General features: G+C 36.2%; 1 protein-coding gene across 7 annotated transcripts; it reads right to left on the reverse strand.

The window, feature by feature from the left end:
• Positions 1–3,377: 3,377 nt before the first annotated feature.
• On the reverse strand, positions 3,378–19,149 carry LOC129240516 (proton-coupled folate transporter). Of its 7 annotated transcripts, none has more exons than XM_054876368.1 (9): positions 19,046–19,149; positions 12,559–12,721; positions 10,395–10,490; positions 9,851–10,021; positions 4,801–5,164; positions 4,631–4,737; positions 4,223–4,561; positions 3,816–4,150; positions 3,378–3,753 (listed from the first exon to the last, which is right to left on the reverse strand). In XM_054876368.1, the coding sequence occupies exons 2-9, from the start codon at positions 12,574–12,576 to the stop codon at positions 3,564–3,566; spliced, it is 1,620 nt and encodes a 539-aa protein (XP_054732343.1). In that variant the 5' UTR covers positions 12,577–12,721; positions 19,046–19,149; the 3' UTR covers positions 3,378–3,563. The 7 variants fall into 7 exon arrangements, with proteins under 7 accessions (XP_054732343.1, XP_054732345.1, XP_054732344.1 ...); XM_054876370.1 differs by having other exon boundaries at positions 12,559–12,733; positions 19,046–19,140; XM_054876369.1 differs by having other exon boundaries at positions 12,559–12,752; positions 19,046–19,140.
• Positions 19,150–21,018: the final 1,869 nt, after the last annotated feature.

The following is a 21,018-nucleotide window of genomic DNA, read 5'->3' on the forward strand; positions in this document are numbered from 1 at the left end:
CGAAAACTTTTTAATTCTAATAAAATGGGAAAGCAGAAAAGTTTGACAGATGCCGAAAAAAAAACAAATCGATATTTTGACCTCAGAGGAGCTTTCGAATCGACATATTTCACAAAAGATTGGTCGAGGTCCAAATTTTGTGGATTGTTTCGTAAAACAGGTTACTCCTTTAATAAGAACTACAAAGGCAGAGCTGTGATGGCTTTGACACCGAAGGAAATCCGCAAAATCCTTATGATTTCATCGAATTCCGCTCTTTCAACAGAAAAATTAAATAAATGGCAAATGTTGCAGCCAACAACTCCACCGGTCGAATGGCTATTCTAAAAGCGCCACATCTGAAGATAAAAAATGACCAGAAAAACCACCACAATTTCGCCTCTATTTTGCAAGACACCATATGACTTGGAGTTCTGTTCCAAGTAACGCTCCCGGTGAATGGAAAAAAGTAGTATTTAGTGACGAAAAGAAGTTCAATTTGGATGGGCCGGATGGATACAATTACTATTTTCATGTTATTAGAAAGTAGAAAAGGTACTTGAGTCAACGTCAAGCCGTGAAGATGGTGTTATGGTATGGGTGGCAAAAGCATTGAAACTTTAGCATGGCCAACAAGCGTATTCGTCAAATGTGAACATTGTTGAAAATCTATGGGGATGGCCTGGTAATAAGGTTTTCGAGAATAGGTAACAATTTGAAGACAAAAATGCTTTAATTCGAATCATTAAAACTGCCTGGTCTGAAATTTTGTTAGGCTGGGTTGAGAATTTGTGCAAATTTATTCATCAACGTATTTACAAGGTAATTTATAAAAAACAGGGGCAGCACAAACTGTTAAGTTTTAAATAATAAATGAAAAAAAAAAAATCCCTAAATTTATTGATATTTTTTCTTACTTGGTTCAAGTGAATTCAAGTGAACCAATAAATTAAGTATAGTATTACAATGCTGAAGTTTTAGTGCTGCAAAATACCATTAGATTGGATATTTTGATGCATGTTTATTTTCGAGCAAAGCACAGTCTTTACTTGATTTATCAAAAAACCTTGGCTTACTAGATGAAATACGGTTACTTTGATAGCCATTTTCTTCCATATTCTGCCTCTAATAATGTTAACTGGACTGTACTTATCTGTACTAAAAATAATTATACATATTTACACGCATATTGGTGCACGTTTCAGAGTTAAGGCTTTGTTGTTATTGCGGCAGTAACTTTGCTCAGTCAGTGTGGTGTAAACACCGGTCGGTTCGTCTAGCTCATCTAACGGTAGGCCCAGGAAACTTGGTGTTTCGACAAGTTGGGTCCAGAGGGAGAGGGGTGTTAGATGAGTGGGTTTGATGGGGCATGTGAAAAGGTGGCTAGTATCGTGCGCAGTGTCTTCACATTGCGGACATATGTTTAGAATGTCGGGGTCAATTCTGGATAGGTAGAAGTTTAACCTGCTACAGTATCCAGAACGTAATTGTGCCAAGCTTACGCAGTGCTCTCGGGGAAGTTGGAGCTCTTCGTCTGCAATGGGTGGTGGTTGGATTCCGATGACGGTATTCGGGGGTCGGGAGCTCAAGATGGTGGTAAGAGTATCCCGCTGAATGTCCTTAATTGTCTGTCTGTACACTGTCCGATCCAGTAATTGTTGGTCTGTTTTGTTCTGGATCTCGTCCCCATAGTTAAAGAGGTGCTTCCTGATATGCCTCGGAGATGGCTCAGACTCAAGCAGGTGTCTAGATGAGTGGCACCTGCGGCAACACCCTAACAGGAACTGATTGTTGATAAGTTTATTATGCTCAATTTCAGGGAGCATATGGGTCTCTCTCTAGCTTCGTCCACTGCGAATCACTGGTTCCAGGCGACCATACAGGCGCAGCATACTTTAAAACCGGCATGCCTATTGCCTTAAATGTCGATAGCAACATTTCTTTGCCTTGCCCCAAGTGCTGCTCGTGCTTTGCCAGGTCGTGTCAAATCGGGTGATCAGATGCTTTATTACCATTTGAGTCAACATCGAAATTTCTGAAAATGTAAGTGTTGAAAATACTGTCACAGTTGTAAACAACCAGAGGAACCAGGAAACGATTTTCCATTGCTTCCGTGAGTGCTCTGCCTTATGGAAGGAGAGAATGTTAACCCTTGGCAAACCACTATTCGAGAGTCTCGAACAACTGTCTGGCTTAGACGTCAAAAACCCAATAAGGTTCTTCAGCCGCACAGACTGGATATAGTCATGCTGTAAATAACTATTAAACAAGGCGGTAGCCAGGATGTGGCAACAAAAGGGCGTGAAAGCGCCAGTTGGATTCTGGACGAATCACCACTTTAACCAAGCAATCAACAACACTTGCATTAATTTTCTTAAACTGTCAATACTCAAAAAATGATTTGTATAATAATAAACAAGTATGTATGTAAAGCGTTTTTCAGTAAGAGCGTTTCAACTTTTGAACTTTTTTGAATAAAACACAAACGGTTTGACTTTTTTAACTAATTTTTTTTTTATTATCGAGTTTGAACATATACATTTAAGTATGAAATTCGATTTCTTTTGCATGACCACCGCGTGCACGTTTTACGAAGTCCAATCGTTGAACCCAATTTTCGACCGCTCTTTTGCATAAATCGGCCGAAATTCCAGCAATTTCGCGTTCAATATTGGCTCTGAGCTCACAAATCGGCGCCGGCTTGTCACATAATTCCAAAGAAAATAGTCTAGAGGCGTCAAATCACACGAGCGCGGCGGCCATTCGACCGGTCCATTTCTGGAAATAATGCACTCATCGATCTTACTCTTCAACAAATCAATTGTAGCGTGTGCTGTGTGGCTTGTGGCCCCGTCCTGTTGAAACCACATGTCGTCTAAGTCCATACCATTCAATTGCGGCCAAAAATAATCGTTTATCATGTCGCGGTATCGATTTCCATTCACAGTAACATGGCGATCGTTCTCGTCAACGAAAAAATATGGGCCAATTACGCCGCCGGCATGTAAACCGCACCAAACAGTGAGTTTTTCGGGATGCAACGGTGCCTCATGAATCACGTGTGGATTGCTTTCTGCCCAGTAACGCATATTTTGCTTGTTGACAAAGCCATTGAGCCAAAAGTGAGCTTCATCACTGAAGATGATTTTTTGGAAAATTTATAAATTTTCATAAAAAATTTGCACGATTATTTTCATAAAAAACTTGCACGATTTGCAATCGTTGCTCAAGTGTGTAGCGTTCCATGATGAAATATATACTAATGAAGTTTACAAATGACAAGCGAAAAATAAAAAATATTGCGTCGTTCGCCCTCCCCATCGGAAAAAAGTTGAAGCGCACCTATTGAAAAACGCTATATATGTATGTACATAACTGTGCAATAAAAGAATTGTATATCCCGTTAGATACAAGGTTTATAAATGCTTGTATATTTTATTTACAAGGCAACTTTATTTTGTTTATTTAGACCTTCTGTCAAAACACACTCCGACAGTCTTTTTTCAAACTTCTACTTTCAAGCAGGTACTCCGGATCTATTTGTGTTCATTCTTATATGTAAATAGAAATAAAAACTTCCAATTCTACGCGGCGTTATTTTCCGTAACATTTCCGCTTATAACAGCGATTTGAGCTTTTTCAACAACACCATCGTTGTTAACATCTTGGGGAGGAACAGCTTCAGTCTCGTTGCTGGGATGTATAAGTTGAGACTCGTTTTCGGTGACTTCTGGAACAGTCAATGAATTTTCGCCGAGAATAATATGAACAGCACTAAAAATGAGAGGAAAGGCTGAATGTGAGAAAGAGCTATGATTAATTTTAAGCATACTCACAGTAACAAAACGAAGACGGTTAATTGCGTAGCGATGGTTAGCAGGAAAATACCCTGTCCGCCCTTGCCATCATCATTCAAGGTTGCACGATAAACTTGCGAATAACAAACCCCGCTAATAAACGGTACAGCATTATCACAAACCGACAGCAGAGCAAACACTTTGCCACGCTCTGATAGAGGCACAATCTTCGAGGCCATTGCGCGTATAATTGGACCCACAATCGGACCCAAACTGCAGACCAAAGCACCTACATAAAATAGTTCGCCAGTATTGGCGAGGTAGTAAAAAATTCGGGCAATAGTGTGTGACCAAGCGCCGATAAAGATAATAGTCTGGCAGAAAAATTAAAAAAAAGAAACTATAAGATAAGAATTAAGAAAATTTTGTATTGACAGAGTACTTACTGTATCCTTCCAATGAAAACCTTTATTCATTAATGGCACTGCCAACAGCATTGCTATCACATAGGCGGACGACTTAAATGTCTTGAATGTGCTGTACACATCGACGTTCCAATTGAATTTGAATGTTGTGTAAAGGAACAAATACTGACTCTCATCGCGCTGAAATGTGTACAGAGCCATGGAAATCAGTAGTATGATGAGAAATGGGCGGCGATGGCCTGGCCGCTGCTTAATCAAAACGTTGACGGAGTCCTTTACATGCTCCTTATCGAAGAAGTCCGGGAAGAAACCACAACAGCCGAGTTCGCGTAGGGAACGTTGCTTAGGCGTCGTTTGCCACTAAAATGAATAGAGAAACCAAATCCTTGTATGTTAATCCATCGCATTTATTAATTTATTTGAATTTACTTTCAGCACGAAAATTGTGTAAATTATGGAAAGTGCCAACAGTGTGGCATTCACGGTGAACATATCAGCATACGACTGATTAAACGCATAGTAAAAAAGGTAGGAACCTGAAATTTTATTTGGTTTTAGTATTCTTCTTTTCATTTATGACTTCGCGAAGTAAGCCTCACCTAAAGCAACTCCCGTGGGCATAGCGCTCAGATAACATACATCAAGGATGGTTACACGTAGCGTTCGATTATTTACCGTTGAAATATCCGCGATGTAGGCAAAGCATGAAGCCATTATGGCCACGTCTGCTCCAGTTAGTGCCGCAGGCAGCGTAGCTGTGTAAATTACATACTCCAGTGGCCATGTTTTCATTCGTGCATTCACAACGATCATAACCGAATAGATGAATTTACCAGTCAGGCCCATTAAGAGCGGAAATTTTCGCCCACGACGGTCAGAGAAAGAACCGAGAAAGAGAGCTAATATAATGGGAAATATGTGCGCTGAGATAGCCTCTATTTGGTAGAATTTTGCGGTTGTGATCTGGAAAGAAAAGAGGGCAGATTATGCAGATTAGTCCTTCTTATAAGAAATAGTCAGTGGTACGAATCACATGCAAATAGCCTTTGCCACTCAATCAAATACTAAATGTAAATAAATTTTCTCTATTGTAATCATATCGTTGGTTGCATTCATGTGAAGAAATCCAATCAGGTCAATAAACTGCACACTGATTTACGCTACTGGGTAAACGATAGCAAAAGGGGTTATATACCTTGTGTTGGACTAAAAAATCGAAAATTTTTTTATGGCATATTCTAAAATTACATCATCTTAAAAATATAAATTCAAAAAATCATAAAGATCGGAGCACTAGGCCGAAAGTTACAGGCCGTGGAAGCGCGCGACCTTTCTTGGAGCGAGCAGTGCACGCAAAACTTTAGATGCGATTATCTGGAAGTCATGTTTTTTTTAAGGGGTAACACCACTGTAGAAATTTCAAAAAATTGATTTTTTTTTTATAAGCTTAAAAAATTCTTTGAACCTTTTAAAATACAGAACAAAAAGTTTCATACGTTACCGAAGTCTATTTCATAAATATTTTAAGCTTTTAACCAAGCGTAAGTGACTGCTACCTAACGACTTCTCCAAATTTCCAAACTTAAAACGCGTTTTTCTCAAAACACGTTTTCTGAAATTAGCACGCAGCATAACTCAAACAATTTTAAATATTTTTAATCAGGTTTTTCACTACGTCTGTATAATAACCTTCTTAAGAGAAGAGCGTAGGGGATTTTCGATAGTTTAATTTAAACGATTGTTATAATTATTTAAGTGCCGTTTTTTAGTCCAAAATAGAGTTTTTTCCTTCAAATGCTTGCTAATTCCACAAAAATAAATATTTTTTAAATCCCCTTCGTGTTTCTCTAGCTATTCTTATCTAGATTAAGAAAAAAAATGTTTCTTTGTTCCAGATTAAAATTTGCAGACTCTGTGCTGCGTGCCGCGGAGCTCCTTCAAGAGAAACCACATTACAAAAATGTCTCCAATGCCGCCATTTTGTAAAATTTTTCGATCAAACTTTGTAGTTTTGTATTTTAGTATATAAGTAATAACTTCCCAAATCAGAGTGATTGTTTCCCCTTTCCTTCTATACAAAAAAATTCTTTAAAAATCGTGTTTATTTTACGCGTGTACAGTGGTGTTACCCCTTAAATTACCGTCGCGATGATCATTATTTATCAAAAACTATTTTACAGATTTGCATAAACTTTTTTTTTAATTATTCGAAGTTACAATCTCGTGAATCTGAACGGTTCACTTTTTATAAATATTTGCATAGTTCGATGGAATTAATTTTGTTTTAATTCTTCAACCCCTCAAAAATCGTTTTTTTTTTTTTTGGTGCAAAGCGGTTTTCATATCGAGACAAAATTTTTTTGGGTAAATAAACCGCTCAGATTCACTAGAAAACATTTTTCTACAATAATCATTTAATTTTTTTGATTTCAGTTGAGCTGCTCATGCGCTACCGTGATCACCGCAAGCTTCTTCTAAAAAACGGCGTTTCGGGGGGAGGGGCGATATCAACAATAAATAATAACATTTTTTAAAATAAAAACACCAAAATGTATTCTTCGAGAGTTACCCTTCAGTATGATTATGCCTCATTTGAATAAAATTTCTAAAACATATTTAAAAATTATGACAGTCATCCATTTTTTCGGGCTCACAAGGTATATAATATAACCCTTTAATAGATTTGCAATTAAAATTAAATTTAATATGCCTTGATAAAATTTCAAGACCCAATTTTAATCTATAAACAAAATTATGGTATATAAAATTGTAAGTTAGAAATTTCCAGTGAGAAGATAAACAAATTGCAAGCTATAAATAAGAAATTTTGGAAATAAAGTGCTGTTTTAGTCGTGGAAAAATAAAATTTTAAAACGTGAGCGTTCACCCTTACAGCTATTTTCCACATCCAAGCCCATCGAGCTTGCTTGACCCGTTCCACCGACAGTCGGTTCCACGTTACCGGAACGACCCGGATTTATATTCGGCCAAGGACTGTCACTCCAGCAGCATTCCCATTGCATTTATGGAGAATTTTTATGCTGTTACAACAACAACAGCTTGCTTGACCATCATTCATTTAAGCCTAGATGCTCGTACAAACTCCGTGTTAAATAATTATAGGCCAGGAACTTATTGAAAGGTTTTGACGATTTATTTGTTTCTTAATAAATTTTAAAATCGGGTATGCAAATCTTATCGCTTACAGAAGCCATAAATATATCAAATTCTGAAGCTTTATACAAATTAAAGATTCATCAAAACTTCAAATTTTTAATAAATTTTTAGAAAAATGTCGAGCATACAATTTTATAGCCCTTTGAACTTTAAGTTTCAAGTAGTTCAAAAATTGCTTTGAGTTTTGATTTTTTTTATTGCGATGGTATTGGATTTTTCTTCCATATGCAAAACAAAGGTTAAGAATTCGTACATTCAAACTTTTTATGCAACCTTGTCTTTCAATTTTTTATGCAATAAAATATATTTGCTTTAATTCAATCACTCATCAATTCTCATTTTCTATTATCAAGATATACCCGAGTTTAAGTATTACTCCAGCAAGAAAATCTACTCTAAATAAACCACTTCTACAAAGGAGTGACTTTTAAAATTTTGGTAGGTAATTAATAGATAAATTATTTCCTCGAACCATCTCAGTAACCATCTCGTTCGCTCACAGGCATGTCGTAAGTCATGTCTTCCACGATGTGCAGAGGTGCGGACATTATCAGACAGGTAATCTGTTCTACGTGTGGAATCAGCCGATTTGCTGACGTAATTGAAGTTTTTTTTAACTGGACGGGTGTTTTACGAAAAAACTGGGATTCTGTTGATGATATACGAAAAAATCAATGCAGCCTCATTCATATTACTTCGTTGCCATCTGAACAATGACAGATTGGAAAGGAATACGTCTGAAATAGTGGACAAACGTGGCAGCCGAAGTTACTCTTACAGTTTTGATAATCTGGCAATCTATCATCTTTATGACTGGACGAGACGGGATATAGAAAGGCTTTAAATCAAAGCGAATTCAATACAGAAGATGTCGTCTTCCCAAAAAAGTTACGTTATTTTTCGCGATATTGACAAGTGTGATGTCGCGGGCACCTCGATAATACAAAACAGACAAAAAGAACAAACAAAAAAAGGAGACAATTCATTTTTGTAAAAATTCAGTGAGTGGCCTGGTAATATTTCCCTTCCTTGGGTTTGTTTATTCATGGGCCTGACGTCACAGCGGATTTGCAAGCCGCAATCTCTTATTCTATCATTCTTGGCTTTAAACAACACCTCCGTTCGCATATTACCACCTTCGTTTACCCCTTAAATTTACTCAATCTAAAACTCCCTCTGATCGCATCCCGTTGTTGTTGTTGTTGTAGCAGCATAAACATCCACGCATATACGAGGAATGCTGCTGCAGTGGCAGTCCTTGGCCGGATATAAATCCGGGTGGTTCCGGTTACGTAGAACCGACTGTCCCATCCCGTTGCATTTCGGGCATTCGAAGTGAAACCAACTTCAGACCGCTCGCGCAGCTGATGCACGGGCATCAGCTGTCTGTTTGTTGGCTAAATGACAGTCCAGAGTATTGTTTACAAGCGCGTGGAAGTATTTTGTCGAGAGTAAACATGAAAAAAGAAAAAAAGTAATGGATTTCAAACGTAATAATGTGATTGAACTGAAAAATGATTTCAAAGTCAAGCCTTACAAAATCCAAAAGGCGCATGATCTCACACCAAAGCAGCAACAGGTCAGACTAGCGAGAGCGAAGGAGTTGCTTCGCTTGACCGAAAGCGGTCAATTTCTGAACATTGTGTTTTCTGACGAGAAAATTTTTTAAATTGAGCAATTCGTAAACTTCCAAAACAATAGGGTTTATTTGACCGACCGTTCATACGAGAATTTGAGTCATCGATTGGCCACCAGGAGACAGCACCCGTCACAGGTAATGGTTTGGGCCGCTGTAACCGCAGATGAGCGCTCTCCAATCGTTTTCATCGAGCCTAACGTCAAAGTAAATGCGAAATATTATAGGGAAAGTATTCTGGAGGTTACTTTGAAGCCATGGGCAAACAAACATTTCAGTGGCAGACCATGGGCGATTCAACAGGACTCAGTACAGTCTCACAAAGCTCGAGCGAACCAAGAATGGCTAGAAAAAAACGCTCCGTTCTTCATAGCTTCCACACGATGGCCCTCCAATTCACCAGACGCGAATACGATAGATTATTCTTTTTTTCGCCATTTTGGGGAGCAAGTCCAGTTCACCAGTCTCGAGGCGCTCAAAAAATCCATTGTCCGCGAGTGGGCCAAAATACCTGCAAGTCACATTCGGGCAGCTTGCGATTCGTTTCTGGATCGTCTCAAGGCCATAGTCCAGGCAATTGGTGGACATATCGAGCAAAAGCAAATTGATTCATAATTTTGTATTATGTCCACACATTTTTTACTTTGAATTGAATGAAAGCAATTTTCCAAACTATGGTAAATGTATGGCCTTTTTAATTGGTTACACTTCGAGTGCCCTGTATAAGTAAATAATGACGGCGATTGATAGTTTCACGGCTCAAAGCAGGAATTTTTAAGCTCCCACCATACAATAACAAAGTATGTATGTATGTATGTATAAGTAAATGCACTCACCTGTACTTGCTTTTTATAGTAAGCATTCTCATCAGCTTGAATATTTGAGCATATTTCATCAGTGAAATTATTATTCACTCGACATGCTTTCTGTACGAAAAAATCCTGTTCCACCACTGAGGTAATCATGAAAGCAAACATGTACAGGAACATAGAGGGCTCCACTGAGATCTGTTAAAAATTCCAGAAAAAGAAAGCGTAAATAAAAAAATGTATCGCTCGTTTGCTCCAGGAGTGTCATAATCCAAAACATGAAAATATTGAATAAAACGGATCCAAAGTTTTGAATTTACAACGCCTTCCTCAGTAAAAGTAGAGGCACATTTTCATTTATTGAGCTACTGTTCGTTATGAATTTTTTACAAAGCAATTCGGTATTTTTTGCATATCTAAAAAAAAAATATTTCTTGATTACGACTCTCTTGCCGCAAATGTGCGAGATATATATATTATATGTTCACATGATGTTAAATAGGTATTGCAAGGGTTAATTTTATGACGGCAAATAAAATGTTACATATACATACACACACATGTAGCTTACATTTTTATACCATGGGGACATGCAATTCCTCTTGAATTTCTCCCAATGGTTGCGCTGTTGTTGCTGCTGTGTGCACTCATTTTGCACTCGTTCATCCTAAAAATATACAATCATTTATACTGTTGCGTTAGAAATAAGTACTGGCAGAGCAATTTTAAGCAGCTCTCTGGTAACAGCTGTTAGTGTTTTTAGCAGACTATCCGTGCATGCGCAGTATCAAATCGGTACAGAATTGCCATCAAAAATTGCAAAAGTGCTTTCGGTGATTTTTTGGGTTTTTAGGTTAAACAATTAATAACAGATACTATTTATGAAAAAAACCAAGCAAATATAGAGGCAAAGTTATGATATTATATATAATTAATACCGACATTTTATTATCGGTAATTATGCGTAAAGAAGCGAAAGCAAATGTATCATCACAGAAAGCAGAAATCCATTCTGTAATGCGATGCGAAAGGAAATTGTATTAAAAAAAAATTATTTGTTGTCTGTCTTCGAACAGGACGCTAACTATGATAAATATATATATGTATGTAGTGAAACTTCTTTTAAACTATATTTCTATAAAAATTTGTAATTAAATGCAATAAAATACTAAATTTTCTTTCACATTGGAATTAGGTAGTACACTCAACGTACAGAGTAAACCTCCAAATGATATGGAACGCCTGCAGCTTTCACACATCTCGTCAGTCAAAAACTTTGCCGCAATGAGGGAGATATATAAATTCTTTCTGGCAGGTCTATACATGCATGCACGTATTGGACAGCGCAAATTTCAAAAATTGATTAAGACGTTTCCAGGTGTATAAGAGAATTTCACGGGTTTCCGTTAGGTGACCTATGGTAATGGTGCTCACACTCAGCTCCGTAAATGTACGCCCGTGTCAGCTGACACGATGAAACAACGATATACGGATACTACGGAACGGAATGGTGGTGAGAATTCATTTACATGGGCTCTCATTAGTTACGTTGGTGAGTCTAATGCTGCAAACAGTGACTCACGTATTGTAGCCCCTTACCGCAGCCCCTAACGAGCACAAAATGGAGCAAAACTCATCCCGTAGAGAACAACTGCATTCTTTTAGTTACATATTTACACAATACATCGGTTTGTGTGCGTATGTTTTTGGTTGTATCTACACAATGTTGCCATTGATATTTTTGCTTACACATTTTTTCACACCTCCGCGTTATGAGTTACAATTTTTCATAGTTTAATAAACCAAAACCAAAAACGAACAAATGCAAATAGTTCATATATCTATAATTAATATTATTCAATATTATTTTTAACAAAAATTTAAATTTGCTAGTGCAAATTGCAAAAATTAAAAATTGCAAGTTTATTTTGTAAATCCTGAGAGGAATTTTCAAAAATCCTGCGACAAAACTACGATGCTACGATACGAAAGGGAAGTAATATTTCATGTACATGGGGTACTCATTAGTTTGATCGTAACAGCTGACAGGGGACTGCGTTTACGTCGGTGAATGTTTGCAGCATAAGCACTGTAATAATTATGAACTCACACAGTCTGTATTTGTGGGGCTATATTTAACTTGTGGCCTGTTTGCCATTGGAAATTAGTTTCTGATACTTGGCAACCCTACTGCTGCTACATGAAACAAAAAACTAGGCCGGCGCTCCACGTTGTTTGGTAAAACGCAACGAGTTGTATCGCGCACAATTTTTTAACTCACAGTAAACGATTTTATGCTTTGTTTATTTACTATTGATTTATTTCGTAGTGATGCTCGAAAATACAAATTTCACCATGCCGCAGCCAGCATTAATCATTACTTTCACACTAACTGACTTGCGATTCTTGCGAATTATAACAGCTTGCAAGCTAATTGCACATATTTCTTGTTGACGTATTTCACTATCATTTATCGTATCTTTCCAATAATCTTCTGTAGTCTCGCACGTTTCATAACAATAAGTGTTTGCAATAATACTATAATAACACTACAATTGCCCCTACACTTATTTAGAATGCCCGAAAGAGTTTGCGAATATCGAAAATTATACACGGCATGCCAGAGAACGCTCTGAGCTGCCATACAGAGAACATATTTTAACAGAAACAGTTCTTTGCTTTTATACGTTCTCTGTTGCTTCATAGGTCATAGTTGCTTCTCTTTTTTTACATACCTCAATTTTAGAATCCATTAGACGAATGGTGAGCAGCCGCTGCTATGTATATGTATGTAGATTCTCTTTAATAAATGCCGGTTTATTCAGCTACACGTGCGTTTGCTTTTTGCGGTATCTCCACTGGTCTCTTTCATTTGTTGTTTACAATTACTCTGACTCTCTGAGTGTTGTACTTTGTTAATATTATATTTCTTTGGTATATTAATTTCAAATGTCACTTAAGGCATTAAGATACAATTAAGTACAATAAATACGCTACAATTGATTAAACACTTCGAAAAGTCTTTAACCTTATAAATTCTAACTTTACAGTTGGTTGGACTTGCAACTTTACAGAGGTTTGGATATGTAAAATTAAAAACATAAATATTTAGCAGGATGTGGAAACTAACATGATGTTTATTTATGTTATTTACGAGGCAACATAAAATAAAGTCTCAGCTGTGGATGTTATGAGCATATGCAGAATATTTTTCCCATTCTTAACAGTTGTGCGTCAATGTTAAGAAAATTATTGGATAGTAAGAGATATGCTAGCCATGACTTAGACCTAACTTGGCTTCCATTTAGTTCTACATTTGCTTGAGAAACTATTTTTTTATGGCTCATTTGAAGGAATTTTATAAAAAATAGATGAACAATTCCCTCACAGCTCCCTTTAACTTAGGAATTTAAAACCTACAGCTATCTAAGCCTTCTAAGTTAAGTTTAGTTTTGGCTAATAAAAAACAAGTGCTGCTGGTATGGTAGATTGACCTAAATTAAGTAAAATTATGTCTTAAGTCTTCGCTAGTACAGCTTTAAAGCATAAATATATCTTAAGGGGTAACACCACTGTAGAAATTTCAAAAAATTGATTTTTTTTTTATAAGCTTAAAAAATTCTTTGAACCTTTTAAAATACAGAACAAAAAGTTTTATACGTTACCGAAGTCTAGTTCATAAATATTTTAAGCTTTTAACCAAGCGTTAGTGACTGCTACCTAACGACTTCTCCAAATTTCCAAACTTAAAACGCGTTTTTCTCAAAACACGTTTTCTGAAATTGGCACGCAGTATAACTCAAACAATTTTAAATATTTTTAATCAGGTTTTTCACTACGTCTGTACAATAACCTTCTTAAGAGAAGAGCGTAGGGGATTTCCGATAGTTTAATTTAAACGATTGTTATAATTATTTAAGTGCCGTTTTTTTAGTCCAAAATAGAGTTTTTTTCTTCAAATGCTTGCTAATTCCACAAAAATAAATATTTTTTAAATCCCCTACGTGTTTCTCTAGCTATTCTTATCTAGATTAAGAAAAAAAATGTTTCTTTGTTCCAGATTAAAATTTGCAGACTCTGTGCTGCGTGCCGCGGAGCTCCTTCAAGAGAAACCACATTACAAAAATGTCTCCAATGCCGCCATTTTGTAAAATTTTTCGATCAATCTTTGTAGTTTTGTATTTTAGTATACAAGTAATAACTTCCCAAATCAGAGTGATTGTTTCCCCTTTCCTTCTATACAAAAAAATTCTTTAAAAATCGTGTTTATTTTACGCGTGTACAGTGGTGTTACCCCTTAAATAAAACTCGTATCAGCATATTTTTTTCGTGATGAAGTAATGGCAAATGTTTAGTTGTGTAATGAATCTTACCAAAATATTGTATATACATATGAACTTTTCCTATAGTGGGTGATAAAGCACTGTTTTATACAAGAATGTAATAAATTATTTTTTTTTTTACTCGTTAAGTCCTCGATAGTAAGGGAATAGAGTACATAATAATAAAAAAGTATCCGAATTTAAATGGACACCAGGGGGTTAATAAAAAACTTCAGTCAACTTGGGCTTTTAAATATATTATAACAAAAATTAATTCCGAAAACCTTTACAGGTTTGAATTCATTTCAGTTGAATTCCTAGTTTTTCTTTTGCCAATTTTTGTTTTAACTCACACCACCGGCAACTTGAGATAATCTGGAAACAGAGTGGCGTATCGGTTAGTTTTGTTTTAAATACCTTGAGCTTAGTATACTAAACAATTTCCCCAATAATTGCATTTGTAAAATACTTATATACATATACGTATAGATACATATATAATAGGGGCGTACACCCTTTTTGGGTGTTTGGCCAAGCTCCTCCTCCTATTTCTGTGTCTTGATGTTGTTCCACAAATAGAGTGACCTAGAGTTTCAAGCCGACTCCGAACGGCAGATATTTTTTATGAGGAACTTTTTCATGGCAGAAATACATTCGTAGGTTTGCTGTTGCCTGCCGAGCGGCAACCACTATTAGGAAAACTTTTTCTTGATTTTTGGACTTTCACCAAGATTCGAACCTAAGTTCTCTCTGAATTCCGAATGGTAGTCACGCACCAACCCATTCGGCTACAGCGGCCGAATGTTCTTCGAACAATCAGTCAGGAAAGGAAATTCAGCTTTCCATGAATAACAAAAAAAAAAAAATTAGCAAAACCTAAATGGCGGGAGTCCTGACAGCGAATATCAACATTTTTATACACACTTAAATTTTTTCTAATTTACTAATAGGGATTAAGTTTTTTATTCAATGTCAATTTAGAACAACTTCAATTAAATTTGTTGGCCAGGCACCTAACAAAAAATTGACGTGCCAATTATATGTACACATAACGAGCGTAATTAGTTTGGAGAATCAACTAGTGCTAGAAAATTATATGGTAACTCAACAAATAGCAAAGGTGAAAAAGTGAGCTGCGAAGCACTCATAAATTGTAATTTTCATAGCTAACAGTAATTTTGAAATAATTATTTTAGGTAAACACTCAGTTTTTTGTCTGACTGTTTGTGTATACCGAAAGAAAAAATAAATAACATTACAAACATATAAATGTACATACATGAATATGCATAATTTTTCTATTAAAAGTAATTTAATCAGCGCTAAGTAGCTAGTAAATAAATTATAATATTTAATTTTGAATCAACTGCCGATCAATCAGCAATTCTTCCTCACTTGTGGAATGCACACATGTAAGGTTTGTATTGGTGGGATTTATATTTAAATCATTAATAATTTCGAAAAGATTATTTTCATAAACAAACGCAAAGCTGCATTGCGCCTAAACGCTTGTTGTGACGATTCTCTGGTATCAACGAGTATCGACTGCCGGATCATGACATTTGCAGCGTCGCACTATCGGAACTACAGGGTTACCCTTTTCGGGTTTCCGAAACTATTAACTCTGTATCATATTTAATGAAACGCACCAAATTATTAGTTGAATATTTGGCATTTAACAATACTTTATACATATATATGTATAGATCGTTTTACTATGGCACATTAAGTAGTGAATTTCATTGTTATAATTGCCCAACAAAGCATTCAATTGGCAATGAAGTGTGTACATTTGTAGTGACTGGATGCGCAGTCGGACCACTCCAAATGCTATAAAAGCGTTCAAAAATGGCGATATTGCGATGAAAATTTAAAGCACTGCTCCGCTTTTTGGTACGAAATCTATTCATTTGAAGGATAAAGTCCGTGGACATATTGTGGAGGTGCAATCTCATACCTGCTGAAAATGTATCTAAGATTGCTAGTTTAGAATCATGGTCTGTAAAAATGTCACTAGCGAGCTCTTGGAATGACTTTGCATTCCACTCTTAACGGCGTAGTCCAAATAATTTTTCGAATAAAGTTTTCATTAAAGTAATAGTAAAATTTAAAGCGCATTTTTTAAACTACTTCTAGAATTTTAAATTAGATAAGCCTGCACGAGTATTTTTCGACTGTTCACTAAACAGGACAGGCTCATCTAGCACCCATCTCCCTCTGGACCCAACTTGTCGAAACAGCTTGTTTCCTGGGCCGGCCTACCTTTAATAAGCCAAAGGAAGATGACTGGTGATATACCCTACACTGACGGGGCTGGTATTACTGCAACAATAGCAACAGTATTTTTTGACATTGATGACTTTTGTGATTAGATTACTTTTGAATTCGAATTGTTTGGTGATTACCGATGTGCTAACAGGGGATTGCGGAAACAACTTTTTAGAGAGCTCCGTCACTTATACTGAACGCATATTGCATAAATACATTCATACAAACATAAAGAGTAATGATGCAGAGCGGTAAAATGTGACTGAAACCATTCTGTTAACTCAGCATTTCTCCACGTATACTAAAAACGGTTAATGTTAAATAGGCTTGCTCATTTAACAATTATCCAGTAAGTTGGTGGTAACTGAATTATCGAGAATTCGCTCTCAAAAAGAGAAATATGAGAAAGACCAGTAGCAATTTGCAAGTTTTACGTACAGCTGATTAAATTGTTGGCGGGAAAAATGTATTCAGTAAAAACTTGCAACTTCCCCTCAAAATGAAATGTCACTTTGCTCACTCTCTTTTCCCTAGCAAGATTTATGGATACATGAACATGCACTTGATAATATTACAGAACTTGAATCTTGATAATAGTCTGTAACAATTGTTTAAAATTTTGTGCTTCATGAACGCGCCTATTGTAATCTGTGCACTAATAATTTCAATTCACAGAGTCTATGGGAATTAGGAAAAATGTTTTGCCAATTTAAGATAAAAAATTTCGTGTTTGAAAGAAACCTGGCCAACAATTAAAAAAGTCTTGAAGTAACTCTGTATTTTACTTTTTATAACTAGGAAAAAAAAAATGAATAATTTGTCAAAATAAAATGGATTTAACGATTTCATTTTTAGAATCTTGAACCTTAAACTAAATTAAAATTTCATTTTGAAATTATATATATTTACTTATTGACATTCACTGGAAGTCATCTTCTGCCAGCTCATTTAGTACGCGTGCAGTTTGATGCAGATTTCACCTCAAGGAACAGATACAAGACGCTTGATTTGAGATCTATTGAATAAGGCGGATGGTTTAACTCTGCGTTACTGCACCTGGGCTACAAACCTCTTGATAGGTACTGTGGAATGAACGTGTTTCCGCAAAAAACAGAAAAAAAAAGACGACACTGTGGCTCAAAATTAATCATCCAATTTTGTTTTTGAATAACTTTTAACGTTTTTACTAAATAAATAAAATGATTTTGACTGATGGAAATCTTTATTGACCATTAAGCGCTCCATTGCTTGTCTGTTTGTACAATGCAGCTGTCTAGTTCACAAGTGTCAAATTATAAATCTTCCGATAGAGTCATTAATGATGGTGCTAATCTGGTATAATGCAAACAAGGATTTGTATGTTGCGTTCTTTATCAATCGTGGCAAATAACCATCCTTTCATGGGTGTTTTCAGTGTTAAGAACAGAAAAAGTTCGAGGGGGACAAGCCTGGTAATTGATTGCGGTATTGTTTTCCAGCAAAAACTCACGAACAAACGATGGCGTGGGGGCTGGAGCATTATAGTGATGCAATATCTGACTTGTGGCTTCTCAATTCCGGGCGCAGTACTTTATACAAATGGCGTATAATGGCGATTTGGTTCAAGCTTTACTGATTCATACATTCGAAAGTAGCTATCTATCTTGCTTATACGATCTAGCCCCTGTCTAGAGGTCTAGAGTCTAGAGGTTTTGCAATTAAACTCCCTCATTTAGACAGCTAAAACCGTGAAATTTTCTGGACTTTATACCCAATAAGCAAACAACAAGAAATAGTCGATATCGGTATGCAGTGACAGCTCCCTGCGTTCTTTCGGCTGATTGATCAGATATATGATCAGATATAATGGTATAAATTATAAAGCACTGGACAGGGTAATTTTTTCTCGGCCAAGTCATTCTTACTAGCACTCAACTCAACTAATTGGTGTAACGTGATGTACTATCTTTAGGCATGTTAAACGTTGCGCTCCTTGTTAAGCTTTCAGAATAGTAGAAGTAACTTTGGTAGGAGGTTGAGAGAGTTGTCTGTTCTTCATAATTCTCGAACACTAATACTGGATTGATTCTCCAAACTCACGCGTCGATTATAATATTTTCATGGGAAATATTGTATTGTATTTCTGCCGTGTAGAATTTTTTTAATTATCCATTAAATATTTTTCTTTAATTTCGCTGAGTTATCGCGGGTATTTATGTCTCCTCTTATGGAGCCATTTATGCACAAACAGCAATAAAAACACTCAAGGGAGGAAAAAACAAAAATTAAAAAAAAATTTAGTAGTTGTTGTTCACGTGCGCATATTTGTATTACTCGTATCTCACGTATTACTTAGTTATTACTTGATATAGCTTTATTGCTCTATGAAACAATAACATATTATATTTGCGGAATTCGCTAAATCCAATAAAATTTCTTTTCAATTTCAATTCAATTTTAATTTTCATAAAAACCACCTGCGTTCTCATTGAATTGATAAACATATTTTTTTGTAGTTTTTGTATGCAAGTATCTTATTTCAATTTTTATAATGTATTGATATACAGGCTTTTGTAAAGGTGTGTAAGTAAACGATAAACGAGTAAAATAGCATAACAAATTATAGAAAACGACACCACTAAGCACCACACACAGCTTGTTATTCTCTGCTAGAAATTGCCTTTAATTGACAGCTACTGCATTCTACAATATTTTGAGTCGAGCCGCCTCGATCACCGATCACTACAATGATCGTAGTCGAACTGAATTCTAAATTTTTATTGAAGACTTCAAAACATGTTCAATACAAACATTTGGGAGTGCTCTCATATGCAGAGTAGTTAATAATGTAAAGGGTGACTGTTAAGTGTAACTTTGAATTCATTATGGCTTTTGTAATGTATTTCTCGGTTGTATTTCTCAACAATAGCGACTATTGGAAATCGAGTAAATTTCGTGTTGAACTAATAACCAGTTTGGCGGTAAATTTGTATGTAAGGTAATATCTACGTATTGGTATAAAAGTAAGAAATCAAAATTATCGCGTCAGCAAATTAGCTGATTCTTCATTGAGAGCGGCCACCTCCTGTATTCTTTTCATCGAGTGCATTCATGCTGTCCTACAAATGAAGGAACCTGCTCTACTATATTATGACACCTCCGAATGGATGGTGGTTTTTGTCATTAAGAGACTTGTCATTGGATGGTGAGGGGCGACCGCTTTTAGAAACCAATTCTTGTATAATTTTAATATGTTATGTCGAGAGTGCGCTTCTAGCCAATTTCAATAGCTGGGAAAGGTTTTAGGGCTCCCGATCGAAGCGCCAACGCTATGTAATAATAATTTTAAGCGTATGTTCTGGTAATAAAGAAAAATGTTTAGCCGCATCAGAGTTGAAAGGAATCTCGCTGCTGAAAACCTCCCTAAACTAGCTGGGGACAGAAAATTATATGGAGAGGGTTGATGGTAAATCACAGTCGTAATAAAACCTCCCGTATATAAAGCTTATGTACCCGCCAGCTGGAACGCAGTAAAAAAATACATCGAGAACGTACTACGAAAAAAAGATTGACCTCGGCACAGTGCAACAAAGCCACACAGATAGAGACACAAGAAGACGAGCCTATAGCATGAAAGCTGGCTACAGATATGGTGGATCCAGACGTGGGTGAATAGAATTGGTCTTTTTGGATGCCGTTCTGGGCCCTTCTAGAGTAATATAGAAAACAGTTCCGGGGAGCATGTCTCCCCAGAACCCAGAAGGGGAGGAGGGATCGTTTTAGTGGCCACACCACACCACGCAGTAGACGACGGTCGCTGTAAGTGAGAAGGCAGTTTGAACCCTACTTCACCCACCAAAAAAAAAAAATGTACCCGCCACTGCCCAATAATCTGTCAATTTATGTTATCTTTTAATTTATTTATGTCATGTTATCAATTTATGCATTAAAAAGTTTCTCATGACAACTATCTGCCAATAAGAGGCGAAATTAAACTATAGCTTAATTAAATAGCTCGATTGAAAGGCAAAAGAAAATTTGTATGCTTAGGACACCCTTTATACACAAGTTTTACACGGCATTGATAAGAGAGCATATTTATGGTACTTGATTTCGTTTGTTGCTAATTCGTTAATAAATTTGACTCTTATTGTTCTCTTGCCATGGGCACTAGCTCGCTATTCAATAGTTTCACTGTGCCAAGTAAGAAGAAGAAAGATACATTTTTCGGATGCATTCAAAGAAATCCATCTCTGGCTTTCCTCAATAGCTTTATTCATATTTTGAATATAACTGGCAAAGTTATAAGCATTAATTTATGAAAACTGTAGCGATTACAGAGCATAGTCTCAGCTAATAATAAAAAAATACGGTAAAATCTGAGGGGAGTCCTTTCAAAAATGACAGAAAAAATTTCCCAAAAATTTCTAACAAGTAAATATACGTAATCTTTTCTCCAAACGAATAAACTTATTTTTAGAACGATCGAGGTCTATGCCCAAAATACTTGGATCACTTGACACTTTTTGTTAGATGTACAAGGCGGCGCAAAATTAATAATCATATCGAATGCCGGAAGATTATAATTTTTGTAAATGGCGTCGTGCATCAAAGATATTACATTTG

Source organism: Anastrepha obliqua, chromosome 3, assembly GCF_027943255.1.
Source record: "Anastrepha obliqua isolate idAnaObli1 chromosome 3, idAnaObli1_1.0, whole genome shotgun sequence".
Lineage (NCBI taxonomy): Eukaryota > Metazoa > Arthropoda > Insecta > Diptera > Tephritidae > Anastrepha > Anastrepha obliqua.